This window comes from Salvelinus fontinalis, chromosome 15, assembly GCF_029448725.1.
Source record: "Salvelinus fontinalis isolate EN_2023a chromosome 15, ASM2944872v1, whole genome shotgun sequence".
Lineage (NCBI taxonomy): Eukaryota > Metazoa > Chordata > Actinopteri > Salmoniformes > Salmonidae > Salvelinus > Salvelinus fontinalis.
Window position 1 is genome coordinate 22380766 of NC_074679.1, and position 18472 is coordinate 22399237.

At 47.3% G+C, this 18472-nt stretch overlaps 1 protein-coding gene across 7 annotated transcripts in view; it reads left to right on the forward strand.

Moving 5' to 3' along the window:
• The window catches only part of LOC129811546 (ral GTPase-activating protein subunit alpha-2-like), a 197779-nt gene that overhangs the window by 122704 nt on the left and 56603 nt on the right, over positions 1-18472 (forward strand). For all 7 annotated transcript variants that reach the window (XR_008752897.1, XM_055862943.1, XM_055862946.1 and 4 more), the window contains 4 exons: positions 1728-2655; positions 3023-3094; positions 4625-4748; positions 6181-6336. Coding sequence is in view for 6 of the 7 variants with exons in the window: in XM_055862943.1 (XP_055718918.1) it covers positions 1728-2655; positions 3023-3094; positions 4625-4748; positions 6181-6336 (1280 nt within the window). In the remaining variant the exon portion in view is untranslated. The remainder of the gene's footprint in view (positions 1-1727; positions 2656-3022; positions 3095-4624; positions 4749-6180; positions 6337-18472) is intronic.

Below are 18472 nucleotides of genomic sequence, written 5' to 3' on the forward strand. Positions count from 1 at the left end.
CGTTTGTGCGTTAGAGACGGTGCGTTTGTGCGTTAGAGACGGTGCGTTTGTGCGTTAGAGACGGTGCGTTTGTGCGCTAGAGACGGTGCGTTTGTGCGTTAGAGACGGTGCGTTTGTGCGCTAGAGACGGTGCGTTTGTGCGCTAGAGACGGTGCGTTTGTGCGTTAGAGACGGTGCGTTTGTGCGTTAGAGACGGTGCGTTTGTGCGTTAGAGACGGTGCGTTTGTGCGCTAGAGACGGTGCGTTTGTGCGTTAGAGACGGTGCGTTTGTGCGTTAGAGACGGTGCGTTTGTGCGTTAGAGACGGTGCGTTTGTGCGTTAGAGACGGTGCGTTTGTGCGTTAGAGACGGTGCGTTTGTGCGTTAGAATGCTTTTTAGTGCCCTGTCATCCAAGTTGTGTGCCCAGCTGCCCCTGCTTGTTTTACATATTACTCTTCCTCATCCAGACCACACTCTTCCTCTCCCAAACCACCTGGGAAATGGGCAGTAGGGGGATTTACAGGGAGATGTACGTTTTTAATATGTAGCCTTCCATTTGGAGGTAGCTACTCTATTAAATGTTAATGTTTTGACCTAATATTGACTAGACTAACACATGGAATGGAATGTTTAAAGAGGTAGCCATTAGTGCTCTGCCCCAGGGAGAGGACCCATTATCAAAGAGACATCTAAAAATTATTTTTATTAGTGACCTTGTGGTGCCATTAGGTTATGTATTAGAGTATTTCTTTACAACGGCCGTTTCCTCCACTAATGTTTCAGAAGTCATTTTTTCTTTCAACCAAAAGAACATACCCATTGACGCAATGTTGGCTAAGCTCAGCTGAAATATCTAGCTTATGTCATTACTTTTCATACAGCCCTACAAAGTCTAGATAGAAACTACAGAAGACCAGCCAAAGAGCACTATGCATTCCCCTTGAGATCATATTGATTAAGTCTCATCAAAGGGCCTGTGTATCTCTAATGCAGCCTCTCTAAAGAGCTTTCTCCACTTTGATGAGGGATGATGGTATTGATAGCACTGTCACAATGCAGAGCGCATCTTCTTGTTTTCCCCCCATCGTAACTCTTTCATTTTGGAATAGTTCTGAGCATTTAAATCAATCTGATTCAGGGAGTAGCACTCTATTCACCGTGCTGTAAAGACGTGCTTCTCATTAGCACTTTGCCAGTCTTTTCTCTCCTCCCATTGTAGCAGACTCAATGGCCTTTTCAAAGTTGTCTCCCATGATTAGATGCAACCTACTTATTTATGGCAGAGGTGTGTTGGCCATAACCATTGTGAGAAATGAAAAACAACGCTATTAGTTATTATGAAGGAAAAGCTAGCTTTGTGTGAAAAAGCCAGAGAATTGAGAACATGTCTACACATGGTAATTTGGTTAAAAAAGATGGAGCCCCAAGTTCGCGTTGAATTGCTTAATGAGTTTACTATAGTTTATAAGGATCCCCTTTAGCTGTTGCACATTAGCTGTTGCACAGTATGAAAAAAAGTATGAAAATGCACATGTAAAATGCACATGCAGCAGGTTCTCTTCCTGGGGTCCACACAAAACATCAAATACATGAGTGCATACAATACATGACAAAGTACATGTGCTGGATCTTGACTTCCCTGTATAAAATACATGTAAACAGGGGGGGGTATTTACAGGGTTAACGAAATGGTTTGTCTCTCCGGATGTCTTTACACCATCTTATTCCTGTTCTCCTCTGGTCTCCAGAGAAGAAAAGACGGAATATGGAGCTCATCCCTCTGACGGCACGGATGATCATGACACACCTTGTGAACCACCTGGGCCACCATCCCCTCAGTGGTGGCCCTGCCCTCCTGCACAGTCTGGTCAGTGAGAACCATGACAACCCCTTTGTGGAGTCATCAGAGCTCTCCTCTGAGGTGTTCAAGAGCCCCAACCTGCAGCTGTTTGTGTTCAACGACAGCACCCTGGTGTCCTACCTCCAGGTACCCTCAGAGCCCTCTGGTCCAGGGGAACCCCACGACAACTCCTCCCAGGTACGGGTCATCGTCAGGGACATCTCTGGAAAGTACTCCTGGGACGGAGGGGTCCTCTACCGCACCCAGGATGGAGTCAACGGCATGCATCAGAGGACATCAGACCACTCCACCACCAAGCCTACCTCACCAGGCACCTCAGACCCCTCCAACCACTCCACCACCAAGCCTACCTCACCAGGCACCTCAGACCCCTCCACCACCAAGCTCACCTCACCAGGCACCTCAGACCCCTACAACCACTCCACCACCAAGCCCACCTCACCAGTCACCTCTGAGCGCTCCAACCCCCCTGGCTGGGACTCCCAGTCAGGCTGTGATGAGGAGGAGGCTGATGGCCTGGACCAGCTCCTAGAAGACCTGGGATACAGCAGCCCTGAGTGCCTGCCCCAGCCCCGGCTGAGGCTCAACCAGCCAGCCCCCTCTCCCTGTGGGATGAACCTGGAGCAGGAGGGGGCCATCATGGAGGCCATCCTCAGGCAGACGCAGCAGGAGGAGGAGCAGGTGAAGAGGTGGAACGCAGACGTGAGTGTCAAGGCCACCGGCCAGAGAGAACCCGCTCACCAGGAGCCCAAAGCTCTCTTCTACTTCTGCAGACTGCTACTCAATGACCTGGGCATGAACTCATGGGACCACAGGTACAGAGCCGAGCACAACACCACCACATCCACAGATGTATACTAGTTAGTAGAATACCTCACAGAGAGAGAGAAAATGGGAGAGAAAAAGTACAAGGAAAGGCCTGGCAAGGGTGTGTAGTGTTAATCTGCTCTCCACAGGGAAACTGTGCCCAACTGTAGATTAGTAATGGTCTCGGAGCTCAATTTAAACCTGTTTGCACCTGTTACTCGTCAGACCAAAAACCAAAAGTAAAACATTAAACTTTCTTATCCTACTTTCAATCTGTTTTTTACCATTCAAAAAAATAGCATGCACTGGTACACTGGTACATGTGAAGTGCCGTCTGGATGCTTTTCAAGTTCAATTTAGTTTATTCCTTTTCAGGAAAAGCTTTCATCTCCTGAAGAAGAACTCAAAACTTTTGAGAGAACTGAAGAATTTGGATTCCAGGCAGTGGTATGTTCCTGTACACTGATTATTTAGGGCCTCTTCAGCACACACTGTATCCCTAGGTAACATTGGCATGTATGATTTGCTTCTTGTTCGGCATTTTAAAAGGAACTTACTGAATCTCTAAGCAAGACCTTTTGAACAAACCATCCTAGATTTCACCTAGGTATTCTAGCTAAGCCTGAAATATCGCAGCATTCCATGTCCGTCATTACTCTGAACCTAAGCCCGCTAATGAAGATTCTCTTCCTCTAAATCAGTAAAGATCACACTCTCAAGGCGACACGTATTAAAACTGCTTCACTCTGCCCTCCCCTCCTCTCCTCCTAATCTACACCATCTCGGGCTGATCACAGCTAGGCAGTACTCACACACAGCGATCGAAAGGCACTTCACACTGCTAATGACCGGGGCTTATTAAAGAATGCCCCCAGGATTTTGCCAGACAAGGCAACCTGTGTCGAAGCATCCAAAATGCCCCCAATGTAACACCGCACCATGCTCCGCCTTGACAACGTGAAGCGCAGGGGTGGAACGTGAAGCGCAGGGGGGGGGGGGGGCAGTAAACACATATACTATTGTACACTAACTCTTAAGAATCTTCATTAGTGGGCTTAGGTTAGCCTAGTGGTTAGAGCGTTGGGACAGTAACTGAAAGGTTGCTGGATCAAATCCCTGAGCTGACAAGGTAAAAATCTGTCATTCTACCCCTGAACAAGGGAGTTAACCCACTGTCCCTGGTAGGTCGTCATGGTAAATAAGAATTTGTTCTTAACTGACTTGGCTAGTTAAATAAATGTTAAAAAAATGTTTAAATGAAGGCACATGTTGTTTTCTCTAATATTAACCATATTTGCTACAATTACTTTTTGGAATTTGCACACTATTGTTTGGAGATGTACGTTTGATAGCCTGGTCTCAGAGCAAAGCATATGATATTTTACTAAAATCAGTGGCACTCAGATTTAGTATGATATGTTACGTTCGATAGGACAGTAGGTTACTTGAATGTCTAGCAACCCAAAGGTTGTGTGTTCGAATCTCATCACGAACAACTTTAGCATTTTAGTAACTTTGTAACTAGGAAAGGGAAAGGGGGATACCTAGTCAGTTGACTGCTTACTGCTTTTCCCTACTTTGCAACTACTTAGCATGTTAGCTAACCTTTCCCTTAACCCTTTAACCTAACTCCTAACCCTATCCTTAACCTTGTCATTGTAATATTATGTTACGAATTGTAATTGTAATACTATACGTCCTGCAATTCATATTATATTGAATGACTGCTATTACATTTGTAGGCCAATGTAATGTAACCTAACGTAAAGTAATATTTCATACTAAATGAAGTGCCACAGATTTTAGCCAAATATAATTTGTTTTGCTTTTGAGTCCAGGTTACGTTTGGTGGTGTGTAGTTCACATTTCAGAGCACGCTCATCTTAACTGGGCTGAGTGTCGAGGTAGGCACTAAGAACAGTGTAGCTTCACTAGGTCCATTGTTCTAACGACAGGTCTGTGTGTTTGTCTTAACAGCAGGGAGACACACAAGATCGCTGTGTTCTACATCGGAGAGGGTCAGGAGGACAAATGCTCCATCCTGTCCAACAGCGCAGGCAGTCGGGCCTACGAGGATTTTGTGTCTGGCCTGGGATGGGAGGTATACACACACACACACCCCTGCAGCAGGGTTTCCATTAGGAAATTGTGGCGCTGGACATTTGACTGGCAGCATTTTAATTTACCGGACCCATATGCATTGGGTATATAACCCTGATTAGGGCGTCCACCCATGGTGCTCATGATGACATAAATCATATTTAGATTACGGTAATTCATATTAACAGAACATGCAAGTTGAGGATGCAACGATGTGCAGTCCTTACTGATAAATGATGGTCACTTTGAAGTTGTTCGAATAACTGTCCACATTTACTTTTCCTCAGCTAACAAGATGAGTAACAAACAGCAAAATCACTACCTATGTCAATCTACTATCCCCCATGGTAGAAAAGTGTATCTATTCTATTGGTCAGCTTGTGGAGAAAGAAATAGTCTAATCCAAACAGACTCTGGGACAGTTGTGGGACGATAGATCCCACCTTCATACAACCAGCAGGCCTAGGCTACATTTGATGCAACAGATCAGAACGTTTAGCTTAAAATGTTGATAAACTTTTATTTCTTCAGATTATAAAAGCATAGCAATAATGTAATTAGCGGGAAAATACCATGGTCAAAAGCACACTGCACATACGAGCGGTTTCATATGCAACAACTAGCATGGGTTGCTAATATGACTACGATTGTGCCTTTGGCTCCTGGACAATGAAAGAAAGTTGATTAGAAAATAATTGCCTCCACGGATGTGGTCTGATTTTGGCCAGGCTACTTTGATGCAAGGTAAGACATGCCTCATAATATGTAGTAAAATGAATATTTTTTCCAAAAGCGTACTGCCTCCAGCTCATTGTAAAGTGGTGTGTGACGAGCTGATGAAGCGTGCCTTTCGTTGCCTATACATTTACTGTCTGAGATGCTGAAGCAGCAGTTCTCGCGCTGTCTGACAGATTTTCTGCTCAAAGGCTCTGTATCTGCATGCTGTACACTTGCAATAAATAAGATACATAACCAATATACTGTACACACGGCAATTTAATTTCACCATATTATGCTAATTAACCTGTAGATCCCTCAAAACAAACCTCTGCATTTTTTTCATTGTTGCCCTGTAATCAGGGACTGATTTAGACATGGGACACCAGGTGTCAGGTAGAACAGAAAACCAACAGGCTCTGGACTTCGTAGGGTCAGAGTTGAGTACCCCTACTATATAACTATATGTATGACTATTCAAATGCATTTACATGGACTAATGAATAGGCTAAAAAGCATTATTACGCAATGGGATTTTTTCTTTTTCTCCCGGACCGTTGGTCAGCGGCAATTGTATTTATTGGCTTTTCTATTTATTTTTTGGGCCAAAAGCCGGCTATTACCGGCTAGCGGAAACCCTGCCCTGCATCTCGTCTCTCTCTCTGACACACGCACACTGACATCAGGCTCTCCTAACCGTGTTGTGTGTCCCTCAGGTGGATCTAGCCACACACTGTGGCTTCATGGGAGGGCTTCAGAGGAACGGCAGCACAGGACACACTGCTCCCTACTACGCTACCTCCACAGTGGAAGTCATCTGGCATGTGTCCACACGCATGCCGTCCAACTCGGACGACTGCCTCACCAAAAAGGTACTTAATATTACTCCTTCGGGATCAGTGGTTCCCAAACTTTTTATAGTCCCGTACCCTTTCAAACATTCGACCTCCAGCTGCGTACCCCCTCTAGCACCAGGGTCAGCGCACTCTCAAATGTTGTTTTTTGCCATCATTGTAAGCCTGCCACACACACTATACGATACATTTATTAAACATAACAATGAGTGAGTTTTTGTCACAACCCGGCTCGTGGGAAGTGACAAAAAGCTTTTATAGGACCAGTGCACAAAAAGTAATATAATAATAAACAATCATTTTGCTCTTTATTTAACCATCTTACATATAAAACTTTATTTGTTCATCGAAAATTGTGAATAACTCACCACAAATTAATGAGAAGGGTGTGCTTGAAAGGATGCACATAACTCTGCAATGTCGGGTTGTATTGGAGAGAGTCTCAGTCTTAAATCATTTTCCACATAGTCTGTGCCTGTATTTAGTTTTCATGCTAGTGAGGGCCGAGAATCCACTCTCACATAGGTACGTGGTTGCAAAGGGCATCAGTGTCTTAACAGCGCAATCTGCCAAGGCAGGATACTCTGAGCACAGCCCAATCCAGAAATCTGTCAGTGGCTTCTGATTAAAATTCCATTTTTACAGAACCGCTTGTTGCAATTTCAATGACGCTCTCTTGTTCAGATATCGGTAAGTGGATTGGAGACAGAGCATGAAAGGGATAACGAATCCAGTTGTTTGTGTCATACTTGTATTTGACATTGTTTGACATTGTTGTTATTTCGCTGAACACCAGATAGTTTAATTAGATTTTTGGCAGTGAAACGAGGCTACTCAGGCCAGGAAAAAAAACTCACCCAAATGTATAGCCCCATTGGAAAATATAATTGGACTGTTTGAAAATGTGGGGTGGGGGGGGGGGGGGGGGGGGGAATATGAAACACCTTTTTATTTGTCGTACCCCCGACGGCATTGCACGTAATCCTGGGGGTTTCTTGCTGTTGAACGTAACAATGGACCACATAGAAAATTCAATATGTCAGATTTTTTATATGAATAAAGACTTGCTAAAGTGCTAGAATTCAGCATTTGTGTGATTATAATTATTATTGTAATGACCTGACTAGATCATAAAAGAACAACTGTCCAGACAGAGGATTGAGTTTACGAATGGACGGTTTATTAAACCAACTTTACACAGGCTACTGTTTGGCCGTAGCCCACACCAAATAAATGACAGATAACCCACAAGCCAATCGTGACCTTCTCTTGTGAAGCCCAGACGTAAAGAGAGAGAACAAAGGCTAAACCTGGTCTTAACTTCCAATGCTCCATCCCCCTGGACAACCCCCCTCCACGCCACTCTGCCAACCGCCAGGATGCCCGGCATCAGAACATTCCAGGCATTCCCGTGATTGGTAGATAGCAGGTTGATTGACATGTCGGACCCCGCGAACACTGGGTACTGGTAGGTACAACACAACCATCTACTAGCCTAACACATAACACACAGCTGTCTGTGCTGGTCGCTACACAGCCCCCCCACCACAAAGTCCCTCGTCCCCGAGGGAACAAACAAAGTCTCTGAAGCGACCCGGAGGTCTCCTTTGCCTGCGTGGCCGTGATGGTCGCAGAGTGCCCCTCTGGGAACCAGGGGATGAAGGCAGGGATATGGGGGACAAGGAAGTGGGAACGGGTAATACAGTCCGTGGCTCTGGGGAACCACGCGGTGACACAGGGGGAGTGGGCTGTCTGGAGCCTTGTCTGCGGCACCTGGGGGTGGGTGCCTGGAGAATGTCATTGCCAGAGAGGGGAATTGTGGGGGTTCCTGGGGTTTGCGGAGAAGAGGCCCCTCTGTATTGGCTAACCTGTCCCGGTGCATTGTCACCTTTCTCCCCCTGGGAGGAAGCTGCACCCGGTAAACAACCTCCCCTACCCTCTCCAGGACACTGCAGGGTCCCACCCAGTGACTGTCCAACTTGGGGCATCTGCCTTTTTTCCTTAGGGGGCTGTAGACCCAGACCAGCTCCCCAGCCACAAAGTGCCTTCCCCGGGTGTGCACGTCATAGTTCCTCTTCTGCCTCACACCTGCATTCAGCAGCTGCTCTCTGGCGAAGGTGTGGGCTGTCTCCAGGCGGTCCTGGAGTCTCCGGGCATACTCCGGCCCCGGGGGAACATGAGGGCTATCCAGGGGCTGACCAAACGCCATCTCCGCAGGGGTACGGATCTCTCTCCCCAGCATGAGGAGGGCAGGCGTGCAGGAGGTGGAGTCTTGGACAGCGGAGCGGCATACCATGAGGACCATAGGCAGGTGCTTGTCCCAGTCACGCTGGTGTTTGGAAGAGACGATGGCCAGCTGCTGTCCAAGCGTTTTGTTGAAGCGCTCCACAAGGCCATCACTTTGAGGATGGAGAGGAGTAGTGCGGGTCTTGTGCATATCCAGCCTCTCACACATGGTGGCGAACACACGGGACTCAAAGTTTCTGCCCTGGTCGCTGTGGATGGACTCTGCAGCTCCAAACCTGCTGGACATCCCCGCTGTCAGGGCGTCGACGATGGTCTCTGACTCCTGGTCATGCAGAGCATAGGCCTCGGGCCATTTTGTGAAATAGTCCATGGCCGTGAGCACCCAGCGGTTTACACTGTCTGTGGTGGGGAACGGCCCAACTACATCCACTCCCACCCTCTCCATGGAAGCCCCCACTGGGTACTGTTGGAGCTGAACATGAGAGTGGCCTGGGGGGCCCTTTCTCGCTGTGCAGTTGTCACAGCGGCGGCAAAAGTCTTCCACATCCCTCTTGTGCTGCCCCCAGTAAAAGCCCTGACGGAGGCGGCGCAGTGTTTTTGTGACCCCAAAGTGTCCAGTCCCCACCCCCCCCATGAGTACTCTGGAGCACAGCCTCCCGCAATGCTTTTGGGACCACCACCTACCACCTCTCCTCCCCCGTAGCTGACTCCTTCCATGCCCGCTGTAACACGCCATCAGCCAGCCGCACTCAAACTTTGACCACAACCCTTTGGTCGCGAGTGAGAGCGCTGTCACCTCTTCCCATGGTGGCCTCACCTGCGCCTCTACCCACTGTAGCACTGGCTGTAGGTCTGTGTCCCGTCCCTGCTGCTGCCCCCAATCAGCCACGTCGACAGTCTGCAGCTCACAGCAGACAGGCCCGCTCGCCCGACACACTGTGGCACAGACCCCCTCCTCTGCACACAGCTCTCTCTCCTGTCCCTCTTTCCGTTCACAGTGGCGGCAGCCGTCTGCAGTACAGGGCCGACGGGACATGGCGTCGGCGTTGGAGTGGCGTGCCCCTGCCCTGTGCACCACTGTAAAGTCATATGGCTGAAGCTCCTCCAACCAGCGTGCCACCTGCCCCTCTGGCTCTCTGAAAGACATGAGCCACTGGAGAGCAGAGTGGTCAGTCCTTACAGTAAAGGGCAGACCACCCAGGTAGTACTTGAAGTGTTTGACGGAAGCCACAACAGCCAAGAGCTCCCGCCGGGTGACACAGTAGCGGCGCTCATGTTTGTCAAATGTTTTGCTGAAGTACGCCACCACTCTCTCCCCCTCTGGCCCCACCTGGGCCAGCACCCCACCCATGCACACATTGCTCGCGTCTGTGTCCAGGATAAAGGGCAAGGTGAGGTCAGGGGGGGCGAGCACGGGGGCCTCAATCAGTGCACGTTTGAGGGTGTTGAACGCCTCCTCACACTCCACTGTCCAAGTGAAAGCCTTGTCCTTCGGCAGCAGGCGGTTCAGTGGAGCAGCAACGCTTGAGAAGCCCCGTACAAACCTCCTGTAGTACGAGGCCAGGCCCAGGAAGCTCTTCAGCTGACGCTGGTCGGTGAGGGTGGGCCAGTCTCTGACAGCCGCTACCTTGTCCTCCATGGTGCTGATCCCCTCCTTCCCCACTCGGTGGCCCAAGAAGGACACCTCTCTCCTCATGAAGTGGCACTTCTCGGGGTGGAGCTTCAGACCTGCGGAAGCCACCCTCTCCAGCACACGCCGTAGCGCCCCCTGGGCTGACTGGAAGGAGCTGCCATGGGCCAGGATGTCATCGAGGTATACCAGACACTGCTGTCGGGGGAAGCCATCCAGCACCCTGTCCATCAAACGCTCAAAAGTAGCTGGAGCATTGCACAGGCCAAAGCACAGGACCTTGAACTGCCAGTGTCCTCTGTTAGTGGAGAACACAGTTTTGGCTCTGGCCTCTGGGGAGAGGGGCACCTGCCAGTAGCCACTGCGGAGGTCTAGTAAGGAGAACCAGGAGAACCCCCTAACCAGGTCCAGCGACTCATCGATACGTGGTATGGGGTATGAGTCCTTCCTGGTTACCTCATTCAGCTGCCTGTAGTCCGCACAGAACCTCAGCTTGCCCCCCTTCTTCGGAACGATGACGACTGGCGCCGCCCAGGGGCTGTCTGAGGGCTCAATGAAGTCTGCCCGCTGCATCTCCAACACAGCCTTGTCTGCCGCCTCCTGGCGTGCCAGCGGGATACGGCGGGGACGCATCTTGATGGGCCGAGCATCACCTGTGTCGATCTCATGCTGCACCAGATGAGTCTGACCCACCTCTTCCTCACTCAGCGCAAAGCTGTCTCTGAATTCAAACATCAACTGCCACAACCGTTCCTGCTGCTCGGGGTCAAGACCAACACAGTTCCTTCCCCATATCTCCCTCAATGCAGACAGTGTCCTCTCCCCTCCCATCTGGGGTAGCTGGGCTGGGGGGGCGCGGCCCGGGCTCACAGAGGGCTGTGTCGTGGAGGTAGCTGGGGGAATGTAACACAACGCCGTAAGTGACAGGGGGGCTGGGGAAAAGTCACACACAGATGTGGGGGACGGGGGGCAGCCATGAGTCTCTGCTGCTTTAACTGTTGGAGTAAAGGGTTTGTTGGGTTGAGTGAATGTGACATTAGGGGCCATGGTGACTTCCGGCCCTCCCTGGAAGCTCAGTGTGCCCCTATTTAGGTCTAACTGGCAGCCTGTGCTCCTAAGAAAGTCCAACCCCAGGATACAAGGGTCCTGCACAGCCGCCACCCACACAGGATGACGCACAGTCCTGCCCCCTACTGTCAGAGTCATTATTCCCTTCCCTTTCATGGGTGCCAGCTCACCTATGACTGTGCGGAGCTGCACAGTTGTAGGCTCACACTGAGTCCAACCTGGCACAATATCTGGCCTCACCAGGGTTACTGTGGACCCAGTGTCCACCAGGGCGGAGCAGGGCACCCCCTCCACAGTGACAGGGACATGACAAAAGTCCCCAACACAGGTCCGGCCCACCACAACAACAGGCTCCATCCGCTTGCTCTCGTCTGCTTCTGGGGGAAGTGGAGCCTTGCTTCCCCGTCTGTGCCGGTGGGCTCCTCCTGAAGAAGATGGTGGTTGGGATAGAAAGCCAGGGGTCAGCACTACCCGGTCTATGCACAATTTATTTTTTTCACCTTTATTTAACCAGGTAGGCCAGTTGAGAACAAGTTCTCATTTACAACTGTGACCTTGCCAAGATAGAGCAAAGCAGTTCGACAAAAACAACACAGAGTTACACATGGAATAAACAAACATACAGTCAATAACACAATAGAAAAATCTGTATACAGTCTGTGCAAATGTAGTAAGATTTGGGAGGTAAAGCGATAAATAGGCCATAGTGGCGAAATAATTACCGTTTAGCAATTAAACACTGGAGTGATAGATGTGCAGAAGATGAATGTGCAAGTAGACATGTCCCTTTATGCATCCTTGGTGACTCTAGGAAGATTTTAACGAACTGAACCCCAACATTTCTCACAGTTTTCACCATCTTTGTAAAGCCCTTGTTATTTTGTTGCTTTGATAGTAATTTCTAAAGATTATTATTTTTTATTTTATTAGTGATTTGTTTAAAGGTAAAAATAAAACAACAATCTGTCCCTCATTTATGGTCAACACTTACATAAACTAAACTTTCATTTTAATACGGTGAAACTATTCCTTTTTAAAGGGGCAATCTGCAGTTGATTCATACATTTAAGAATTAATTCAATGTACCCATTGATTCTTGAAGAATATAACTTATAAATGCCTCATGAGCTTAGTTCAACTGTCGTACGCCATCAGAACCTAAAATATAAGCTTCTTTTACAAAAGAAAATGGTAAATGTAAAGAAACACTATACAGCCTCAAAACATGGTTAAAACTATAATTTTGATATCATGCATGGTCTGTCCTTGAATCCATATCACTGTCTATGAATTTGAGTGGTTACATTTGTCCAGCCCTATCCTACTGCTTTTTTTTAATGAAACGGGTGGGGAGAAGGCTTTTAAATGCTGATTGCTGCTCTACATTTTTTCTTTTCATAAAAGACATTGAACATCTCATAGTCAAATCATAGAGTAGAACCAGCTCACATGCGTTTACACAATTTTGCCACTTTCTGGTGCTTTGTTGTGAAAAAAGTGAGCGGGTCGAGCATAACACGTCAACCCTGTAACCCATAAAAATGTTTTAAGAATTTTCATTTTTGGTGAATCTTTCATTCAATTGCCCCTCCCTGTTCCACACAACAAGCTTCCATTCCCCCTGTCTCAAGGGGATTTATGGCTGATTTAAGATGATGTTGTCAACGCTGTTACGGTCAACTTTTACTTTATTAGGCACTTACTATAATATTTTTTATTTATTTAACCTCTTGAGATGGGAAAAAGTGTTTTTCATTCAGTTGAGCATGTGGTCTTTATGACCGATTTGTAAAAAATTAGGTGACAAGTTTCTTTTCACCAAGTTACACTACTCAAAAGGCACCTAATTGGTGGATCGACCCATACAAAAAAAGGCTTCAAACAGTGTATAGAGTGAAATGACTGCAGAACGCTACCCTGTCTATATGTGTGCTGTCTTGGCTCTTTACTCTGTGCTAAGCTGAGATCAGGTGGTGTGACTCCTGGGTTCTGGCATTGATTAGTAAACCCTGGGCAGGCCTGAGGAGTAGAGAGAGAAGCAGGCGTGTGAGAAGGGGCATGTGTGGCTACAGTAATGACTGTGATTCCTGGACCTGTTCCCCCTTCCTGCCCCCCTCCCTGGGTGCAGTGACTGGGGCCCAAATTCAGCCATTAGCTGACCCTGGCAGGGCAGGGGCCGGGCAGATGCCAGCAGGACCTTTTTATCCCATTCCGGCCGTGACGGCGGGAGCGATCGATGGGCGCTGCAGCTGTTTCCCTGGCTGTAGCACACCAGCAGCAGTTAGCATGGAGAAATGAGCTGCAAAGCCCCTGCCCATGCAGCCTATCTTCTCATACGGTGTCCCATGAAGATAGGAAATTCATCAGGTCCTCCTCATATACCACCTCCGCACCACCAACACATCCCTTCCCCCCTCGCCCCCAAAAAGTCCTGCACCGACCCCATACTGAACCTGTGCTTAGTGGCTGCGGAAATTAGTTAGCATACGCAAGATTCGATTTTGGCTAGCTGGTGTGTGGCACTGGTGTGTGCCGTTGGCCCTCTTCGATTCATTTGACTGGGAGCCCCTGTAATTGCACTCCTCTCCTCCCAGAACCCCGCGCTAGCCACAGGCGACACAGAAATTGGCAGCTCGGCGGCGGGTGTGGAGGCTTAAAGGGGGTGGGAGGGAGGGAGGGGGATGAGATTGGGATGAAAAAGAGGCTTTATCGGCATCCAGGCAGGAAGTTTCTCTGTCATTTTACAAATAAAACGTTCAGCCTCGCCCACCCGCCTGCTCTCAAGTGCGTACTGTGTGTAGTGTTGGGGTGGGGGAGGCTTTCGCTGGTCAGATTGTCTGTCTGAGGGAAAGAAAGAAAGGAAAAAAATGGGCCCATTTAAACCAGAAAGGAAAATGAGAATGTGAATGTGAATTCCTCCAATCCAATTGTGGGCTTGAGGGCAGCAGCTGGCTGTGGTAATATGGTTACAGGAGCGACCTGTGAGGTGGGGGTCAGGCCATGTAGGGTCCTTATGTCAGAGCTAGCGGCGCCTGGCCGGCCTCACGCTCACTACCAGCCTCAGGCACCATGGCTTAACTGGGCTGCTTCTCTGCTGTTTTCATAAGGGACTGTACTGCTAAGAGGCCTGCTCTGCTGTTTTTATAATGGACTGTACAAAAATGATCAGAACCATGCATAATGCACATTCACTAATAATGACTAACTTATTGTAGCAGGCATTATAGAAAATTAACACAGATCTCATAAACAATCTCTCAAGCACAAGGCCACATGCTAATGAATAGCCAGCTAATATTTTTATTTCAAGTTTAGCCAACTTGGATGTGTTCGCTAGCTAAGGTTGAACAGTTGAATTGTTATGAACACACCCATGTGTCTGTCTCCAACTGTTTTAACAGCATGCTAGCCTGTCCACTTTGTTAAAATTTTGACATCAAGTAGCCTACCTTATTTCTCAGAATGAGAGTGAGTTGCCAATTCCTTGTAGAATTGTGTTTAAATGCATATTGCACACTTATAACTCAGACTAGACAGCTACTATAGCAGTCTTTGGCTAAAATGCTGCTAGCAGTACCTGGTACTGCAATGCCGCATGCGAGCAATATAAGCAATATTCATTGATACTCCTGTTTTAGTAGTGCCTGCTCTGCGTGCAATTTGAAGAGTTGAGACATAAAAAGGGTATGGTTAGAAAGTTGTGGTGTAAATTCTACCTTTAACTAATAATGAGGAGAGGCAAAATCAATTGAGCTTCACCGAGCCGAGGGCCCTCGCAAGACCACTCACGCTCCAGTCCCTCACTCCACATTATAATTTTAACTTCACTAAGTCAAATGCCCTCACAAGGAGTCACCTGCACTCTGGTCCCTCGTTCAATGAGCTTCGCCAAGCCGAGTGCACTCGCGCTCTGGTCCCTCACTCCACATTAACCTCACCAGTCCTATGGTGATCAAATCAGTACCACGGATCTGGAGTTTTGGTTGCCCTCAACTGGCTAATTAACAATCATGTCCAAGGATACCTCACTTAAAACACTCTTATCAACTCAACTCAGTCCTGCTAGTTGCCTCAGCTTTGGCCCTCTTAAGGAAGACCTCGCTCTGAGCGTACCCTCAACAGGGGCTTCAAAAGTATCCACCCGCCCCGTCTTCCTTTTGGATCCTTAGGCGGGTCTCAGTCTGCTCCTGTCAGAAGTGCGGTTTCCTGGGGTCTCAATTTGGAGACCTCTGTGCACAGTTTACCCAGGTCCTCAGAAACGGTCTGCAGGTGGAGGTACACCTCCTGGCAAGCTCGCCAAGAATGTGGTGGAAATTCTACCTTTAAGTAATAATGAGGAGGGGCACAGTCAATAGTTAATCAAGGTTTTACTTTTATTAAAAACATATTATAATAAGGAGGCTAGTCGCCCCACCCACGCAGGTGAAATGGAGTGAGCGACTCCTGTACAAAGAGTACAGGAGCATTTATATAGTCAAGCTACCCCATACAAGCATCTGCAAAACACGTGACCGTGTGTGTGTGTAGGGGGGGGACAACTGGGTGAAAAGGTTGCCTCAGTCTGCCGCAACTGAGTGAGAACAATAGGGGCCAGAATGATAGGAAGTCACCCCAGACATACTTCCTCTAACAGTAGCTCAGTTGGGCAAGCAAGTGCCTTTGACTGTCGGCCCAAATGATGTATGGTCGTACTGGTCACACACACAAAACATGAATCTTTCACCCAGAAACAGGCTCCAAGCAGAACAATAGCTCTCATTGGTGTGCAGAATAACACTTTGCTCTGTCTCCAGTGAAGCTAAGAGGAACCAGTTCATTTCTGTCAAGTCTTTGGCTGAGTGCCTAGACATCATGGGGTCAATCTACACACACAGACAGTCAGGACAGACCTCTATTAATGTGCATGTAACAGTTTAGCTTCCGTCCCTCTCCTCGCCCCTACCTGGGCTCGAACCAGAGACCCTCTGCACACATCAACAACTGACACCCACGAAGCATCGTTACCCATCGCTCCACAAAAGCCGCGGCCCTTGCAGAGCAAGGGGAACAACTACTTCAAGGCCTCAGAGCGAGTGACATCACCGATTGAAACGCTATTAGCGCGCACCACCGCTAACTAGCTAGCCATTTCACATCGGTTACACGCACACACACTTTTCTATCCTATATGAGTTAGTTTATATGGCAATCTCAAACCCAATGCCTAGGCTTAAAAACAGATGTTTTAGTATACAAGCATTAGTAAGGTTTAACTTCAAAATGCCCTCACAAAGGTGAACTTCTCTCTCCTCTATTAAAATAATGTTTGGGTGTCCATATGACTGATTCTGTTGGACCAAACCTCAAATTTACACTGAACAAAAATATAAACGCAACACGTAAAGTGTTGGTCCCATGTTTCATGAGCTGAAATCAAAAGTCCCAGAAATGTTCCATACAAACAAAAAGTGTATTTCTCAAAAATGTTGTGTACAAATTTGTTTACATCCCTGTTAGTGAGCATTTCTCTTTTGCCAAGATAATTCATCCACCTGACAGGTGTGGCATATCAAGAAGCTGATTAAACAGCATGATCATTGTACAGGTGCACCTTGTGCCAGGGAAAATAAAATACCACTTTAAAATGAGCAGATTTGTCACACCACAATGCACAGATGTTTTGAGGGAGCGTGCAATTGGCATGCTTACTGCAGGAATGTCCACCAGAGCTGTTGCCAGAGAATTCAATGTTTGTTTCTCTACCATAAGCTGCATCCAACATAGTTTTAGAGAATTTGGCAGTGTGTTCAACTTACTTCACAACCTTCAGACCACGTGTAACCACACCAGCCCAGGACCTCCACATCCAGCTGCTTCTGCTGAGAAGTATTTATGTCTGTAATAAAGACCTTTTGTGGGGAAAAACTAATTCTGATTGGCTGGGCCTGGCTCCCAAGTGGGTGGACCTGGCTCCCAAGTGGGTGGGCCTATGCCCTCCAAGGCCCACCCATGGCTGAACCCCTGTCCAGTCATGTGAAATCCATAAATTAGGGCCTAATGAATTTATTTCAATTGACTGATTTCCTTATATGAACTGCAACATAGTAAAATCTTTGAAATTGTTGCGTTTGTACTTTTGTTCATTATAAAACATTTGAATAATAAATAAAGATTTGAATATAAACAAAATATATTGGTTAGTCCCCCAATTATATTTTTTTTATGTGTAAATAGTGAGTTGAAACTGCTTGTCAGAGAAGAAGTATTGATCTCTCATCTTTGTTGTAGACAGTTTCAGGGGGAGAGGCTTGGTATGTGTGTGTAAATAGAGAGGTTTCACTCTCACCCAAGTCTGTCCAAATTAAGCCCAATGCTTTCCCGCCTTTGTCGCTTGCCTTCCCGCCTTTGGGGCAACGACTCCCATTGTTGAGGTGGAGATATGAGCATCTTGTCATTATATACAGATCTCTAGGTTAAATGAGAAGGTGCACAGAAGGAGCAAAGGAGATGAGACCAAAAAGTTAACGTGAGAACAAGCGGACATAAACACTCAATAATAATAATAATAAAAATAATTGGATTCTTGCATTTGTAATATCACGCAAAAACCTAAATTCGAATTAATGGAATGAATTAGATATATCGCCAAACTTTGAGGGCCAATTGGACAAGGGCCTTTAACTGAGGCCACACATAGGAGAGCTTCTAGTGCCACTTATAGCTACAGTACTGTGTAGTAGGGACAGGGATGTGATTCGTCCCCTGATTTAATCATCAATTCCTGCTTTTCTGACATCCTCCTCTATTCATATATCATTGAAATCGACCTTCCCACAAACCAATATCCTCCTTTACCGTGATGGTCCATATTGTCCTGACTCCTAATTTCGCCGTGACGCCGCTCTCCGAGGGTGTCTCAGGGACAGTTGGTATATGCAAAAAACACATTTCCGATTCACACATGCTTATAATACATACTTGTACATGTATGAAATAGGACAAATATAAGCACCCACCAAATATTTGTATTGTTATTATTAAACATATTCCCTGGTGTTGGAGAGCTTGCTGAAGGAGAACATAAAGACACATTAGCATTTACCCAGACAGTCCTGCCTCTTGGTTCAACTCATTCTATGTAAAATGTCTAATGGTAATTAACATCCCTAGGATTTTTGTGGGCAACTTCGACATGCATATTCAACATTCTTGGTTCATTTGTCCCTGTCT